The 16,827-nt window shown below is 51.4% G+C and overlaps 2 protein-coding genes across 9 annotated transcripts in view; one reads left to right on the top strand and one right to left on the bottom strand.

Annotated features, from left to right (window-relative positions):
• The window catches only part of Nrl (neural retina leucine zipper), a 143,531-nt gene that overhangs the window by 22,459 nt on the left and 104,245 nt on the right, over positions 1-16,827 (top strand). For 3 of the 7 annotated variants that reach the window (XR_009228719.1, XR_006856335.2, XR_006856339.2), the window contains exon 1: positions 14,223-14,591. The exons of 1 other annotated variant lie outside the window; for it this stretch is intronic. Coding sequence is in view for 1 of the 6 variants with exons in the window: in XM_046465165.2 (XP_046321121.1) it covers positions 4,153-4,533; positions 5,321-5,653 (714 nt within the window). In the remaining 5 variants the exon portion in view is untranslated. Of the gene's footprint in view, positions 1-4,125; positions 4,534-5,320; positions 6,836-14,222; positions 14,592-16,827 lie in introns of those variants that run through there. 3 more of the 7 variants (XR_006856336.2, XR_006856334.2, XM_046465165.2) reach the window with 2 other exon arrangements.
• Cpne6 (copine 6) lies at positions 8,456-15,804 on the bottom strand. Of its 2 annotated transcripts, XM_046465139.2 has the most exons (17): positions 15,666-15,804; positions 14,190-14,361; positions 13,585-13,764; positions 12,360-12,434; positions 12,118-12,192; positions 11,867-11,950; positions 11,680-11,769; positions 11,212-11,316; positions 10,889-10,975; positions 10,587-10,646; positions 10,201-10,334; positions 10,073-10,127; positions 9,933-9,984; positions 9,494-9,627; positions 9,114-9,350; positions 8,764-8,938; positions 8,456-8,665 (listed from the first exon to the last, which is right to left on the bottom strand). In XM_046465139.2, the coding sequence occupies exons 2-16, from the start codon at positions 14,355-14,357 to the stop codon at positions 8,801-8,803; spliced, it is 1,674 nt and encodes a 557-aa protein (XP_046321095.1). In that variant the 5' UTR covers positions 14,358-14,361; positions 15,666-15,804; the 3' UTR covers positions 8,456-8,665; positions 8,764-8,800. The 2 variants fall into 2 exon arrangements, with proteins under 2 accessions (XP_046321095.1, XP_046321097.1); XM_046465141.2 differs by lacking the exon at positions 15,666-15,804 and having other exon boundaries at positions 14,190-14,385.

The raw sequence follows: 16,827 nt of genomic DNA, 5'->3' as shown, positions 1-16,827 counted from the left end.
AGTGGGATATTTGAGAAGGATTTCCCTACATTTCCTAGCTTTGAACTCCTGGACTTAAGTGATCTTCCCATCTTAGTCTTCTGAGTGCTAGGACTCCAGGCATGTACCACTGCACTGAACTTGAATTTATATATCTAATAAATTCCCAGGAAATGTTGGTGCTGATGGCCTAGAGACAATACTTTGAGAAATATTGTCTTAATAATCTTCATCTACCAGCTCTTTCCTAACACCTAAGGCTGGGGCCAGTTAATTTTCAAAACTGAGGACCAATCAATGAGGTGAAGAGAGAACCTACATTTTGGGAGCAAATTTTTGCCACATGTACGTCAAATATAGCACTAATCTCCAGGATATATAAAGAACTAAAAAAATTTAACACCAAAAAACCCCAAACAACCCAATCAATAAATGGGCTAAGGAGCTGAACAGACACTTCTCAGAAAAAGATATGCAATCACTCAACAATATATGGAAAAATATTCAACAACTCTAGTAATTAGAGAAATGCAAATCGAAACTACTCTAAGATTTCATATCATGCCTGTCAGAATGTCAGTTATCAAGAATACAAACAATAATAAGTGTTGGCGAGGATGTGGGGGAAAAGGCATACTCATACATTGCTGGAGGAACCGCAAATTAATGCAACCAATCTGGAAAGCAATATGGAGATTCCTTAGAAAACTTGGAATGGAACCACCATTTGACCCAGCTATTCTACTCCTTGGTATATACCCAAAGGACTTAAAATCAACATACTACAAGGACACAACCACATCAATGTTTATAGCAGCTCAATTCACAATAGCTAAACTGTGGAACCAACCTAGATGCCCTTCAATAGATGAATGGATAAAGAAACTGTTGTGGGGCTGGGTTGTGGCTCAGAGGTAGAGCACTTTCCTAGCATATGCAAGGTCCTGGGTTTTATCCTCAACACCACATAAAAATAAAATGGAGATATTGTGTCCAACTACAACTAAAAATATATATTAAAAAAGAAACTGTTGTATGTATTCACAATTGAATATTACTCAGCATTAAGAGAGAATAAAATTATGGCATTTGCAGGTAAATGGATGGAGTTGGAGAATATCATGCTAAGGAAAGTAAGCCAATCCCAAAAAACCAAAGGCCACATGTTCTCTCTGATAAGTGGATGCTGATCCATATGGGGGCAGGGCATGGGAAAAATGGAGGAACTTTGGGCAAAGGGGAGGGAGGGAAGGGGTGGGGGTATGGGGGCAGGAAAGATGGTGGAATGAGATGGACATCATTAAACTAGGTACATGTATGACTGCACATTTGGTGTGATGTTACATTGTATGCAACCAGAGAAATGAAAAGTTGTGCTTCAACTGTGTACAATGAATCGAAATGCATTTTGCTGCATAGATACCTAATTAAAATATAAAAAAAAATTGAGGACCTTTGGGGCTCAGAGAAACCTAGTGTCCTCAGAAGGCATGGAATAGCTTTTAAACTCTTGGAGTTCTATTCTAGTAGAGACCCCATTTAAACAGCTTTGGACAGGTTTAAACATCTCCTTGGCTAATTCCTAGTATCTCTATTCCAACTCCTACTGGGGGATGATAGCTCTAAGAGGTGTTAGGGGATTAGGCTGAAAATATAGGTCATTCACTAGCCATCTGGGAACCATGATGAGTGGGAGAGAGGAAGAGGGGCAGAGACACAGGAAAAAGGTGAGAAGAAGCAGAGGGCTTGTGAGGGCAGTTACAAAAGTGTATCGGATAGACTGGTGATTAGATTTCAGTGTCCTTTGGTGGCCTGGAAGGAGGAGCAGAGTTTCCTGTTCTCTCTTCTTCTGCATCTTCTTCCAAGCTGGTCTACCTGTCTGAGGCTGGGTTATTAAGAATGGGAGAGACTGAGAATCGGATGGCCAAGTCCTGGAGATTCCTCGTGGGGAAAGCTGCAATTTTTGTGAGGGGCATAAGGCCATTTAGGGTTAAGGTGGACAAGGAACAGAAATATGAGTATACTTGAAAAAGGGAAGCAGACCCAACAGGTGAAAATGGGCTTGGGAGAATCTGTACTTCCCACAGACATGGATGCGGGGCTCAGAGCCTTAGAAGTTGGGCTGCTGGGAGCTTGTATGGCCCTCCTTCCCAGGCCCAGGCTTTGAGGGTAGAGGGCTGAGAGTTGTATTCACATAGAGGGGTAGTGGTTGAGGCCATTGTGGGAATGAAGCATACATGAGTCGGACCATCAGTGATCAGCTTTGTAGGGGTAGATGGTCCCTCTCCTTTGAGAATAGGCATGCCTGCCCTCTCCTCTGTCTCTCTCCACTCCAATCCCCCACCCCATGCCAATGAGATATGCAAATTATTCCCTTATCTTATTGGCTGAGGCCTAAGGACCAAAGATGAGCTCAGAGAGCTGGCCTTTTAAGAGTGCCCTTTGGGCTCTGTGCCTATAGCCCCATAGTTCTGAACACAGAGGCACCAGGCCCTGCTCCATGGGTCCTCCAATCTCTGGGGAAGCTGTGCCTGTCTGGCTCTGACACTGACCATATCATCTCTTGCCATCCCTAAAGTAAGTATGTCTGGGTACTTGGGTGTCAGACTTCTCACCTGTAGTTCCTTCCTCAGACACCTGCTATTCCTGTTGTCAGTTTTCTAGAATCCTCAAATTTCTTCACCCTACCCCACCCCTGTACTGGCTACCATCATATCAGAGAGATATTCTTCCCCACTTACCTCTTCTCTGCACATCCTGTTCTCTCTGGACACTGATTCAGGTCTCACCATCTCCTTCCGGTCAAAGACCAGTTCCTTCAATTGTGTCTTTGTTTTCAACTCCTCTGTGCACTCAGGGCAAAGAGCTCCATAGAGAATACAGAACCTTTTTCTGAGATAAAAAAAGAGGTCTTGTCCTTCCTTTCACCTCTGTAGGTATGGTCTGGGGATCTGAGATGTGACTGAGAAGAGAATTATCTAGGCTTGGGGCATCAAGAGGGAGCCAAAATCTAAGGGGATGAACACTCCTTGCTCTGCTCATTCTGAGGGTGGGAGTGGAGCTGTTGGAATTGGGAGCTGGGCAAAAGCTGGGACTTTCAGGCTGGGAAGGATCTCTGAAAGGCAGAGGTTCCCCAAGTGCACACGTGCTCTGTGGTTGGTAACAGACAAGAGAGAGTTATTTGGTGTCATAAGTTTGGGACACTCTGTGTTGAAGTTGAACAGATGGTTTGCTAAAGGACTTCTCAGATTAATTGCTCTTCTGCAAGAGGTAGGGATAGGAGGCAGCCTTTCTAAAATTATTTGAGCATAGACCTCTTCTTGGGTACTTCTTAGAGTTTGTGTTTAACAGAACACTCTTTGGGAGATGTTATAAAGTCTAACTGCCCTCATTGGAAAAAAAAAAGGAGAGTGGGTCAGAAAAGCACAGGCAATCTGCTCAATATAGCAGATTCGAATCAAAGGGATGAAATTCAGAGTTGGTGGGTTCTCCCTTGGAGAGATTGGTTTTGAGGAAAGATGGTGGCCACTCAGTTCAGATCTTTCTAGAACTAGTTCTAGGACTTTTATTTTTCTCTCAGAAAGTCTCTTTTTTTTTCTATAACAGGGAATCAATGACTAATCCATAGAACAAATGAGCACCAAGAGTCTTCCTGAGACACTGTTCTGAGTGCCTTGAAAGACAGATAAGATAGAGATGTAACAGCATGGTATCCTTGTATCTTAAGATTCACAGCACACATGCCTTCCCACTGTCCTAAAACACACACACACATTCAGTCACAGTTAATTAAGCACAATTTTTTAATTGCTTGGAAATGGAATGCTGTCTCTTGAGATGACAGGGCCTCTCAGTATGTCTCTTCACTAGGGTTGGGAAAACTGCATATTACTCTTGTTTTTCATTAATTCCAGAGTCTCCTGTGGGGTGAGAGTCCTCTTCTTCCATCAGGTCTTCAATTGCTTGGCCCTGTCAGGAACCCATGCTAACTGAAAGGTTGCCTCCGGGTCTGGAGGAACAGGACTGCACCATTAATTTGGTTTTTCAGAACTCTGGCTCCAGCACATTTGAACTTTGGAGGAAGAGGGTTTGGTAAAAGAGGATGACAGGCAGCCTCCATGTACTCCAGACCTCTCTTTCTTGCAGGTGCACATCTCCTAGCCCAGACACAGAATGGCACTGTCCCCCAGCCCCCTGGCCATGGAATATGTCAATGACTTTGACTTGATGAAGTTTGAGGTAAAGCGGGAGCCCCCGGAGGGACGATCAGTGGCCTCAACAGCCTCACTGGGCTCCACACCTTACAGCTCAGTGCCCCCTTCACCAACCTTCAGTGAGTCAGGCGTGGTGGGGGCCACTGAGGGCCCCCGGGCAGGCCTGGAGGAGCTGTACTGGCTGGCCACCCTGCAGCAGCAGCTGGATTCTGGGGAAGCGCTGGGGCTGAGTCCTGATGAGGCTGTGGAGTTGCTGCAGGGTCAGGTCCCAGTCCCTGTTGAGGGGCCCCATGGCTACTACCCAGAGAACCTAGAGGAAACAGGAGCCCAGCATGCCCAGGTGAGTGACTAGTAGGCTGGTCTGAGGGGAGGCAGGCTGAAGGAGGTGGTCCAAGAGAGGGAGAGTTCCTGGAGAGGGTTTTGGACTGGGGAAAGAGGACAGGAAAAGGGAAGAAGGACTCTTAAAAGAAATCAGAGAAAACTACGTTTTTTTCAAAAGGAAGAGAAACGAATAGACTGAATCAGAAGGAACAGGGATAAGTTAGAAAAGGCCCCCAGAGAGGGATTACAGGGGAGTAAATAGATGCCCCATGTGGAATGGAGCCGGGTTAAGACAGTGGTTGAGGTTGGCCTTTCCAAGGCTTTGTGCTTTCCCTATGCCCAACCTTCTCAGGAAGGATTGGAACTCATCCTATTAATTATAGACACAGATGGGGGTATTGAGGGCATTAGGGCATAATCTAAATCTTTTGAGGGTCACCGGGTTGCGGTCTTCAGGACACGGAAACGTGGCTTGTTGGAGGGGAGGGGACTGTCTGGGCACGGGTCCCTGGCACACAACTGGACCTGAAGCGTGATGCTGCGAGGGGCACCGAGTGTAGCTGAGCTTGCCTGACAGTGGGAGGCGGGGCCTGCTCTGCAGGGTGTGCCGAGGGGTGCGAGTCGGGTGTCTAGGACCTGTGGGTCTGGACTGAGATAGATTCTGTTAGAAAAGGGGGCATTCAGGTAAAAGTGGGAACCGGGGGGTCGAAGCCTTCTCGATAGTGGGGCTAACCCAGCGTTCCAACCTGTGGATGGAGCAGGGTGGGACCCACAGCCGAACAGGTCCCTGCATTGTTCCTCCTCAGCTGGCCGAGCGGTTTTCGGACGCAGCGCTGGTATCCATGTCTGTGCGGGAGCTAAACCGGCAGCTGCGCGGCTGCGGGCGCGACGAGGCGCTTCGGCTGAAGCAGAGGCGCCGCACGCTGAAGAACCGCGGTTACGCGCAAGCCTGTCGCTCCAAGCGGCTGCAGCAGCGGCGCGGGCTGGAGGCGGAGCGCGCCCGCCTGGCTGCTCAGTTAGACGCGCTGCGGGCGGAGGTAGCTCGCCTGTCTCGGGAGCGCGACCTCTACAAGGCTCGCTGTGACCGGTTGACATCTAGTGGCCCCGGGCCCGGGGACCACACCCACCTCCTCTTCTGAGCAGCTGGGGCAGGGCGTGGACCGTGGAGGTGGTTGAGTTGGAGATTAGCAGCCAGCCAACCCCTGTCCACTGGTCCCATCCACTCCCCGTATAACCACACAAATAACCCCAAACATTCTGGACCTTCAAGGCATGCCCGAAGTTAGTCTGTCCATTTTCTGGGAGAGGTAACTCCTCCACTCATACACCTCCGCAGGCCATAAACCTTAGCCTTCATGAGTAGCAAGCATACTGAGCTCTGCAGGGGCCAATGACAGGCACTGAAGGTGCAGGTGTGGAGGATGGCTGGGTGGCACAGTGAATGGAAGGAGAGGGAGTGGTACATTTCCCCCCTCAGTTTAGTTCTTAATTCAAGGTTTTCAACTTGTAGTGCATTAAGACTACAATTAGCAATGAGGCTGTTTTTTTCACTTGAAGGACTGTAACCTCCCCATTTTAGGCCTACTGCAGTTTCAAGATTTAATAATTCTCAACAGCAAGACTAGGAACTCTATCCAATATGTTTTTCCTTGCCCAACCCAGTGGCCTGCAGGGTCCAGAGCAGTACAGGTCTGAGAAGTAAACCCTGGGAGTGGTTTGGTGTCAGCTGGGAAAGAGCCCTTGGTGCTAATCACGGCTCTGCCATAGGAGCCCTCTGTCACCTTGAGCTAATCAATTGTTCCCTGGGACTTAGACACTTCATCTAATTTTCACTTAGATTGGATGACTTCTGGCACTTTTTCAGTTTTGGCACCTCATCCATGAGGGACTCCCAATGGTGTCCCCAAGAGGTCCCTAAGACAAGCTTACAGAAAGCCCTCCTGTCCTGCTTCAGCTTCCTGGCTGCAGCCTAAGCTGTGGGAGAGCAACCCAGGAGAGGAAGCATGCACTGGGAAACAGGCACTGGGCCTCTGCTACTTCCTCCAAGCTGCCTCAGTCTCCAGACCTACCTAGGGTGTCCCTGCTACTTCCTGCCTCTGAGGGCTGAGGTGAGACTTCCCAAGATGACGGGGAGCTGAGTGCAGCTTTTATGAATTAAACTTGAAGCCCAGGTGGAATTCTAATGTTACTGGCTAAATGTTCTTGCAATTTAAGAAATGTTCGTTCTCTATCCCTGTTTCATGTTACTATTTTGTGCATCTGTGTGTATATCAGAAAGAGGGTGGGAGAAACCACCTGGAACTGAGTGGCACATCTCAGTACTGAAGGGCTAATGAAAATGGGGTAGAGGGGCGGGAATTGGTCCAGATGGAGCCTCTACCTTCCACCACCGCCACCACAAAAGCCCAGGAGCAGCAGTGGTCTAGCTAGGCTTGCCTGTGGTTATCCTCAAGGTCTCACAGTTGCCATGGTAACCCCTCCAGTTCCGCAGCATATGGGGAGGGCCAGTGGGGCCTCTGGGCAGAGCAGAGGCATTGAGCTGGGAGCAGCCACCTCATCAGCCACAGTTGTCTGTCCTCTAAGGGACATAATAAATGGGAGAAGCGGTTGGGTATGGGGGAAGCGGCTCCCATATGTCTCTCTTCCTTTCTGCCCCCTCTATCCACCCCCTCCCCAGCTGTCTCTTCTCTTCCCCTCACAGTTCTTGTTCCCTCTCCTCCTCTAGCCCAACTCATCCCTCCTCCACTCAGGAGCCTGCAACAGGAGTCCTTTCCTCCATCCCCCCTTAGAATTTCTCTTCTCCCTTCCCTACCTTTGGCTAATGGCTATCCTCTCTGGCTCTCATACCCCTCTGAGGGCTCATGGGAGAGGTAACTCCTCTCCTCCATCCTCTTCCACACTTCTCGTTGAAAGGAGGGGTTTGGGTGGAGAAGATCCCTCAGGAGCTCAGCTCTTCTTCCTTTACTCTGAATTTCACCTGTGTCCTTGCCTGCTCCCCGGAACTTTAATCCATACTCTCTGCTTCTCTTGCAAACCTTTCTTACCTTCATTGCACAACAGGGCTGAGATACGCATCCACATATACCTGCGCATACAACTAGGTCATATATACATACACCTGAGTCTCAAGGTGATAAAGCTGGATCAGAGGGCTATACCTCAAATAAAGTTTGCACATTGTAATGATGAAGAATGTGGGTGTTTTATAGTCAGCTGGGCCTGAACTCAAGCTCCAGTTCTACGAGTTTTTCTCTGGCCATGGGTAAGTTAAAAATCAAGCCTCACTTGGTTTGTCAGAAAAATGGGGGAAATGATGATAACTATTAGTGAGAATGAATGCATTTAAAGAAGCAAAGTTTGACACATGCTAAAGAATAAACTTTGCTGCTGTTGTTAATGTTATCATCAATAGTGCACAGCTGGGCTTTCTGAACCACTGAAGCCACATTCATGGAGGGCCAGGGATATGTGGTGCATGAAAGCACGTACATTTACACACCCAGGAAAATCAGGTTGTGCATTCCTTAAATGCCCTCTCTATGCTCCGACTTCACTAACTGATCTGCTGCCCTCCTTCAGTCACCTCCCCAACAATCTTTCTTGACCCACCCCACAGCTGTGTGGAGGCAGGGGTTCAACCCTCAGGGACTCAGCATGCTTCTCTGTAGACAGCTGTAAGAAAGCATCAGCCTGCCCCTTCTTGACAGCCCCTTATTACCTCCCCATCTCCTATAACTAAACCCCACAGTGTCTGGACCCCTGTGCTTGGGAAGTAAGGGTGGGGGCTCCTTAGAGCCCACTGGCACATGATTGGGGTAAGACTGCAGAGACCATGCCTGCCTGGGGAGCTTTGGCTCAGATTTTGAAGGGTGCTGGCCCGTATTTTCTATGGTTTGTGTGGGTACTGCAGACTACCCAATGAACATCCGAGACAAGATAGGTAGAGATAGAGGTGCTAGGAGTGGTTCCTTTTATTAATGGCAGGAAAATCATGATTACTGAAGGAAGTCACTGAGGGACACAAACTAGAGGGTATGGGGCTTGGAAAGATGGGGGCAGGGCCCACCACTCACTTCCAGAACCCAGGGGGCACAGCTGGTTCAAGAGGCAGAGGCACTAGTCACTTGAGTCACATGGGTCAGGACAGGCACCTGGGAAGGTGTGGAATGGTCATAAGCCAAAGTAGTCTCCTTAGAAACCCCACTTTGCACATCCTTTGTGTGCACGCTTTTCGGGCCCCAGGACTCACTGAGAGGTGGAGGGTGTGTCGATCCGATGGGAGGCAGTCATGGGCTAGGGCTGGGAGTCGTGGCTGGCGTGCAGGGCCTGGGAGCCCCAGGGCTGATGCCCTGACTGGCGTAGTACTCCACCACCTGCCGGGGCACCTCAGCCAGGACGCACTTAGCCAGAGCAGACGGGGCAGCCTGGGATGGGGCGGAGACATGGTTAGGGGCTGGGTCAGATGAGTGAAGGACTGCGGAGTGGTCAGCTGGGCTCCAGCGCACTTCGCAGGACATCAAGCAGATGAGACATAGATGTCAGATCTGAGGGCAAGAGGAGCTGAGGAGCCCTTCCGCTGGAGGGGCACCGAGCACTCACATCCTTGAAGTCCCGGAAGGGCACGAATTGGACAATGTCGCGGGCTGCCGGCACCCCTCGGGGGCAGCGCAACGGACCATCGTCGCCGTCCAACAGCCGCATGTCAGAGAAGTCGGCATTGCCCACACCCACGATGATAATGGACATGGGCAGGCGGGAGGCGTGCACAATCGCTGTGCGGGTCTCAGCCATGTCACTCACCACTCCGTCCGTGAGCACCAGCAGCACTGAGTACTTCTGAGGGCAGATAGAGGGGGAAGAAAGGTCGTCTCTGTGTGCAAGGATGTTGACGCCTATCCCTAACCCAGGCCCTGGCTCTGGCGCCACCTGAGGACACACAGGGTACAGGCAGCACCTGCTTGTCTATTTTATCTCCTCACCGTGGCTTGGCCAGTGCTCTGTTCCCGCTGTGCAGGCCCAGCAACACGGTTGATGATGGGGGCGACGTTGGTGGGGCCATACAGCTGGATCTGTGGCAAGCACCGACGGTAGGAAGCAATGACCCCTGAGATCTCTGTGGGCAAAAAAAAGAGGTGTAACTAGCAGAGATTAGGAGGTGCCTCTGTTCTTGGGACCTGCCACACCAATTTCCTCACTAGAACAGGAAGAAAGATGGGTAGTTTCCTGGACTGAAAGAGTTGTGTGGGTAGACTCTGGGCTGTGGGAATGTGTCTTACCCAGTGAAGACAGGCCTTGGATGGGTGAAAGGGCACTGAGCCCATGGGATCGGAATCTGGGCTCTGGTGTGAGATGTACAGACATGCGCAGCAAGCATGTGTGGCAAGTAGGAGGTAGGTTGGTGGGACTTTCCCAGTTTACCTTCACATTCAGGATTTTCTGGGTCAAAGTTGATGGCAAAGTCATGGGACACCTGTGTGGATAAGGTGAGCACAATGAGGGGGTGAGTCTCCTTCCTGTCTGACACCCCCATATCCTCCCTTCTCCTACATCCAGCCTACCTCGAAGTTGGGGGGGATCCGGGCTCCAAAGCCAAAAGCTGGGAACCGCTTATCACTGGAGAGAAGAAAAGGCTGTGGGGCTCCTGGGGCAAGGCTGGCCTTCCTGTTCCTCCCCATCTCCCTCTTACCTGTCATAGTCCTGGCAGATGCCTCCCACTGCACGCAGGGCCTGCAGGTAGTGGTTGGGCTGGCGGGGACTGAGGCAGTGGAGGGACTGGCTGCTCCTTGGGTCCCCATTGGAGGCGGTGAAGTCAATGGCCACCTGGTGAGGATGAGGGTGAGGGTGAGGAAAGGATCATGCTGTAGCTATGAGAGCTGCCACAGAGGCTAGCCAGAACTAGAGTAGGACTGTAGGGAGGACTGAGATGAGTCTGGGGGACCACAGGTAGTCTCAGTGTGGTGAGTTAACATTTCTAAGACTCGTAAGAAGTATGAGTAGGGGCAGTGGGATTATGGGCTCATTGCAGACTTAGACTCTCCCTCTTATTTGTGCCCCCATTCCCTGGGCCTTTACCGTGAAGCTGATCTGGCAGCCGCCCATGATGTAATCCAGGAAGGTGTGCACCTTCTCCACCTGGCAGAAGGAGGAGAGAAAATGAGGTGGGGGCATGGTCTTTTGGGGAAGAAGTTTGGATAGAGCTTCTGTGGGAAAGGTAGAGGGACCAGAGTTTTTGAGGTTGCAGTTGGGGGTAGGATGGGGCAGGGATTCCCAGTTCCCAGGAGCAGAGAAATGGTTAGTCTTTTGAAAAAAGGGAAGGGTTGAATCAGATTGTGGCAGGGGAAGGGGCAGAGGCAACACTTGAAACAAGAATTTACCGTGCACTGGGCCAGCACTACGGTCCCTGAGCTCTTGTAATTTTTCTTCTTGTCCCGATACTTGGGATTGATACAGTCCCACTGCATCTAGACCACATGCACCCCACAAACACAGGGTCATAAGTCCATCAGGTGGCCTCTCTTGCCCCTTTCCAGCAAAGCCTCCTAGAGCAAGATCCCCATGGCTCCAACCTTTGACCAAACCTGGGGACTTTCCACCCTCTCCACCTCCAGCCAATTATGGTGGTCTCTTCAGTGTCACCCTTAGGATTTTCCCAGGAATTTGGGTGGGATTCTGAGGTGGGGTAGGGTCTCTGTGGCACCTCCTGCCCAGGGTTTGCCGTCCCTTCCTGCATCTCCTGGAAAGTGCTGGTGAACTCGCCAATGAAGTCATGCTTTCCACTGGAGTCATAGTCATACACCAGGAACTGAAAAGGGAGGGGGAGAGGTGGGATCTGGGTTGGGGATGCTTTGTGGTGCTTTCTAGGTTGGGTGGGGGATTCAGGGTGATAGGAGCTGCACAGTCTCTAGACCCACACAGATATAGACCGGCCCAGAGAGCTACCTGCTGAACTTGGTTCTTCAGCTCAATCTGGCAGGGACTTTGGCCTCTGATAAAAATCACACATGTGGGAAGCTTAACATCGAGCTGTGAACTGTTATTTATCCCACAGTGAGAAGTGCTTATCACATGGGGGAGAGGGAGGCGGCTTGCCACACTCGGTGGGGAAGGTCTCAGACAGCAGGCTGGACGTTCCAAGTAGGTTGTGCTTGCTTGGCTGGGGCTTCACCTTGAGGGGCCGGTGGACATCACAGCTGCATAGAGAGTGCAGGGACAGGCGGAATGGCTCCCAATTGGGGTTCAGGTTGTTTTTCACCACCTTGGAGAGACACCAGGGGAGGGAGCTCGTTACCTCCTTTCTCGGTTTCCTTGCTCTTCTCTCTGTCCCTCCCATTTCCATAGCTCTAGGCACCCACCTCAGTTCTCCAGACCAGCTGGTCACTTTGGTCCCCATTGGTCTTATAGATCTCCATGAAAGGGTCAGACTTGCTGAACAGGTCCTGGGGATGCAAGGTGAGGGCCCATGAGCTGATGAAGTTTGCAAGGAGGGACTGGAGGGTGCTAACACTGAGAAGGAAACAGGCCTGAGACTCTGGGATTTGTCTCCAGTGGGAGGTGTAGAGCTCTCTAACAGGGAACATAGGGGACTGGACTCTGGGGTTCCAACCTTGTTGTCCAGTTTGTGGGCTCTGAAGGTAAGTTGCACATAGTCGTTGGTACCAGATACCTCCTCTGCTACAATCTGAAGGAGGACACAGGTGGTAGGACTCCACCCACACCCTGCCGACCCAGGGCCACCCCATACCCTCCCGACTGGTGAATGTATTCCTGGACATGATATTCTTCTGGATGTTCATGCAGGGGCATTGACTACCTGGCCCAAGGGTGAGCACAGGTGACCTTGCCTACCGTGATAGTGGACTTGCCCGCTGTCTTCCCATTCTTCAGCAGTAGTGGCTTAGTGACTTTGGTTTGTGACACGATCTGGGGATGAAGGTAGAAGGAGACAGCAGTAATGCCTTCACCTGCTTTGGCCAGGGTATGAAGGGTAGAAGAATCAGTGCTCTCTGTGTGTCCACAAGGGTTGGCCCTTTGGCTAAGTTAGTGGTGGAGTCAGTTTCTACAGCAGCCTTTAGAGGGAGGTACAGGCCTAAGACTTCGGAGGGTGAGGCAGGAGGATTGCAGGTTTGAATTTAACAGTCTTAGCAATTTAGCAAAAATCCTCAGCAACTCTGTGAGGCCCCCTCCTGTCAAAAAATAAACATAAAAAGGGCTGGGAATGTAGCTCAGTGGTAAAGCACCCCTGGGATCAACTCCAGTACCTCTCTCCTCCCAAAAAAAGAAGAAAGGCACAGAGGACTAGAGTGTAGTTCAGTGATACAGTGCTTCCTTGGTATGCATGAAACCATAGATTTAATCCTCAGCACCAAAACAAACAAATAAAAAACAAAAGAGAAGGAAGCACTATAATATTCTCTCCTACAGGGAGAATGTTTACATGAGGAAATTAAGATTCAGAGAGGTTAAGTATCTTGCCCTAGACTGCACAGCCACTGAATGGCAGAGATGGGATCCAGGTCCAGAACTACACTCCAGTCCTCTGTGCCTTCCTCATCATGAGGCCACCACATCCTCAACAACAAGCTCTTCTTTTCCTAGGTTGACCCCTAAGCTCAGGGGGCTGTTGAACCCTCAGCGCTCTGGAGTTGAACCCAGGGGTGCTTTACCACTGAGCTACATTCCCAGCCCTTTTTATTTTTATTTTATGACAGGGGGGTCTCACACAGTTGCTGAGGATTTTGCTAAATTGCTGAGACTGGCCTCAAACCTGCAATCCTCCTGCCTCATCCTTCCAAGTCTTAGGCCTATGCCTCCCTCTAAAGGTTGCTGTAGAAACTGACTCCACCACTAACTTAGTCAAAGGGCTGACTCTTGTGGACACACAGAGAGCACTGATTCTTCTACCCTTCATACCCTGGCCAAAGCAGGTGAAGGCATTACAGCTATCTCCCTCCACCTTCATCCCCAGATCATGTCACAAACCAAACTAGCTCCAAAGCTAATGCTGTCTCTTAATTTGACTTCCAGAGACAGAAACTGATAAGAGTGGGGTGGGGTGAGCAGGAATGCAGACCTGGCCCAAGGTACACTCCATAGAGCCAAGGAAGGTGTCATTGCGGGGGCTGGTGGCTCCATCCTCAGCATCAAACACATGGAATTGCAGGGGCTGCTTCTCTTCAAAAAAGTACTCGAGGGCCAGGACCCGGGAGAAGACAGGACTGGAACAGGAGCGAAGCACCTCCGTGTGCTCCACCTGCAGTAGGAGGGGTTAGGGCTTTCTGAGAATGGAGGTTACTTTTCCCTGTCCTGGACAGCTCAGGTCATGCCAGCTCTCCTTGGGCCACCACATCCTCAACAACAAGCTCTTCTTTTCCTAGGTTGACCCCTAAGCTCAGGGGGCTGTTGAACCCTCAGCGCTCTGGGGCTCTCAAGGCCTTTGGGATCTCTTCCATCGCCTCTGGGGCAACATCAGAAACCTCTGGGACTCTGTGAACTAACTGCAAAATGGTTTGGGTTTGTCATGATGGCATACTCGTCTCCAAGGTTACCCACATGGCCTAGAAAAGGTCCCCTGAGCCCTTGCATTTCCCTACACTAGGCTTTCATTGCCCACAACCGCCCTCCCTCTTCCCAGATTAACCCAGAAGGTTAGTTAAGGAAAAATCCAAGCCCTCTCACCTCCACCCACTGCTCATCAGAGTAGAGCTTGAGCAGCACACAGGGGTGGGGCTTGGTGAGTGTGTCTCGGTCCAAGAGGCCCTGGCAGGACACGCGTAGCTCCACACGAGAGGCTCCCAGCGTCATGGCTGGGGGCTCAGGCACCCATCCCATCTCAGGGTCCGACATGTCTCTGTGGGGATGAGCAGATGGCTTGGACACTGGAAGGAGAACCAGAAGAGGAGGACTGTTCTCTGGGGACCCAGGACCCCCCCACCCACCTTGCCCTCCTTACTGAGGCCCTGGGGTCTCATGGACTTCCTGCTTTCCCTGCCTTCTGCCTGACTTCCCCAGAACTCTGAGCAGGGGAGGATGGAGGAGCAGAGCCTCTCCCTGTTGTGCTTCTGTCAGCTACCAGCCTAGGTATGTGCGGATGGGGCTGGAAAGTGTTGGGGGACGCAGCAGGGTTCCTGGCAGTCCTGGCTTCCAGGCCATCGATTGATCCATGCTGTCTGCTGGCTCAGCATCTTCTGCTATTTCCCGACTGGTGTTTGAGCCAGCACTGCACTCAGTCTTGGCATGAGCGAGCTGAACTGGGGCAAGGGGGTGGGCAGGGGCTGGAGAGGCCCCCTGGAGATCTGAAGAGAAAAGGTCTCAGGAATGAAGTCCGCAGTAGGCAGGAGGAGACAGGTTGGAAGGTGCTCTGCTGGGCTGTCCCTGTCCTCTCCCTACCCCCACTCACCTTCTGGCTGCCTGATGGGAAAGGAGGGGCAGTGGGCTTGGGAATTAGATTCAGGACCAGAGCTCTGCTGAAGGCTCCCCCAGGCTCCTGGCAGTGGCTCTCACTATGACAAAAATTGCAGCCCTCCCCCCTCCTCTGGTCTCACACTTCTTGGCAACACTGGTACTGTCTCTTAGCGACAGGGTTTTGGGGGAGCCACAGCCCCCTCCATGCTGCCCGTGGGATGCATGCGCTCCATCCTCCCCCAGCGCTGCTACAAAATCTTGGGCAGCAGCAGGCAGGGGTATGCCGGCCTGAGTTCATGGCCGGTCAGTCCATCTATCTGTGTCTGTCCAGGTCTCAAGGGTGAGACTGTCAGATCTCATGCCGTGCTTTCCCCGAGTGAGTGTGTGTTGGTGTGTCTGAGTGCCCCACCCTCTGTGTCTGCCCCTTTCTGTCATGTGTCCATCTCCGGGAGGGTGTGACAGCTTCTGTACCTCCTTCAAAACTGAGACCCTTCCCTGGTTGGTACCCATCTTCTCTCAATGTATCCTTGTAGGTATGTGAGTGAGGGTCTGGGCTGGGGTTTTCTGCCTTCTAGCTATGAGTCTCCCCACTCTTGTGGGTCTCCTGATTGATATAGGCAGGGACATTTGGTGGTGAGGGGATCAGGCAGGGTTGAGGGACCTCTCTGGGGGCCAGAGGAGATGTTGTTATGGAGACTGGGCCAGGTTGGGTAGGACCAGGGCTGCTCTAGGGAGAAAGGGTGGGCTCACCTGGGCTCTCAGTCGGGGGCTCTCCTCTCCGGCTCTCCTCTTCAGCCCTGGCCCTGACTCCCTTGCTGCTCCAGCCGCTGGCGCCGGCTCCGGCTCCAGCTCTGCTGCTATTTATGGGGCCTGGATGGGGAGGGATGGGGGGGCCGCAGCACAAGCTCCCCCCGCACAGACCGGTTGGGAGGGAGAAGAGGGGAGAGGCAGGGCCATTGCCTGAGAGGGAGCCACAGAACTGGGGAAGGAGGGCGGGCTGGGGGTGGCTCAGAGGCAGGACCCCCGCAGACACAGTGACACACGTCTTCCCCTTCACACCACACCCACACCCAGCATCACAGATATGCACATGCCGCAGTGATGCATGCACACACATCCACACACATCCACACAGAAAGAATGGCGACACGTGCACCCACGGCTCACACATATCTTGACACACACAGGCGCCAGTACGTAAACTCACTGTGACACCATGACAGTTACAGCCCCACCCATACACAGTGTGAAACACACCCAGTCTCAGTGCTTTCAACAGTATTACACTTGTTAAGGATATTTGCAGTCACATATCAAAGAACACTGGGCTTTACTTGTCACACACATATATATAGGTTCACTCACACCAACCCAGGATACAACAGGATGTTGATTTCACGTGCTGTTTAAAAACCACCACACACCACGCAGACCCTCATGGCTTTAAGAATGATGTCCAGTTTCCTAGCCACCTTTTTATAAGGAGAAACAGGAAATGGACATGATTGGTTAGGACACAGACTCACATCCTGGGCATGAAGCCCTTGGAGGACAGGGCTGCACAGTGGGGGCATGTGCTAAAGGACTGATACCCAAGGCGTCTTCCTGGTGACACAGTGTACCCAACCACCCCTCTCCCCAACTGCGCATGTAGGGCCACATCCTTGTGGGAGTGACCGTGCCATGTGCAGATCTTAAGGAAGCAAGACATTAGTCATTCTTAGTGATACCAGGGGAAGTGAGCAATTAATTGCCTGGGGAGCTATAAGTCACACATGAAGACGTTTGAACACATGGCGATCTGGGATAAGAACACAAGAGCATTCACCAGGACATCTTCCTTTAAGCTGCTCATTTATTAAGGTAGCAACTATTTATTAACCATCTCCTGAGTGCCAGGCATTATACCAGG

Source organism: Marmota monax, unplaced genomic scaffold (assembly GCF_021218885.2).
Source record: "Marmota monax isolate L192 unplaced genomic scaffold, Marmota_monax_Labrador192_F-V1.1 WCK01_AAM20220418_F8-fsc00079, whole genome shotgun sequence".
Classification (NCBI taxonomy): domain Eukaryota; kingdom Metazoa; phylum Chordata; class Mammalia; order Rodentia; family Sciuridae; genus Marmota; species Marmota monax.
The sequence above is the reverse complement of the archived record's forward strand: the minus strand, read 5'-3'. Positions and strand labels throughout refer to the sequence as shown.

What these genes read in the sequence shown, in the direction of transcription:
- Cpne6 (XM_046465139.2), bottom strand. Translation starts at nt 14,357, where the DNA reads ATGTCGGACCCTGAGATGGGATGGGTGCCTGAGCCCCCAGCCATGACG. An exon ending in CCCACAAACTGGACAACAAG is followed by an intron (nt 11,951 to 12,117) that starts GTTGGAACCCCA and finishes TTGCATCCCCAG; the next exon opens with GACCTGTTCAGCAAGTCTGA. An exon ending in AGAGCACTGGCCAAGCCACG is followed by an intron (nt 9,351 to 9,493) that starts GTGAGGAGATAA and finishes ATCTGCCCTCAG; the next exon opens with AAGTACTCAGTGCTGCTGGT.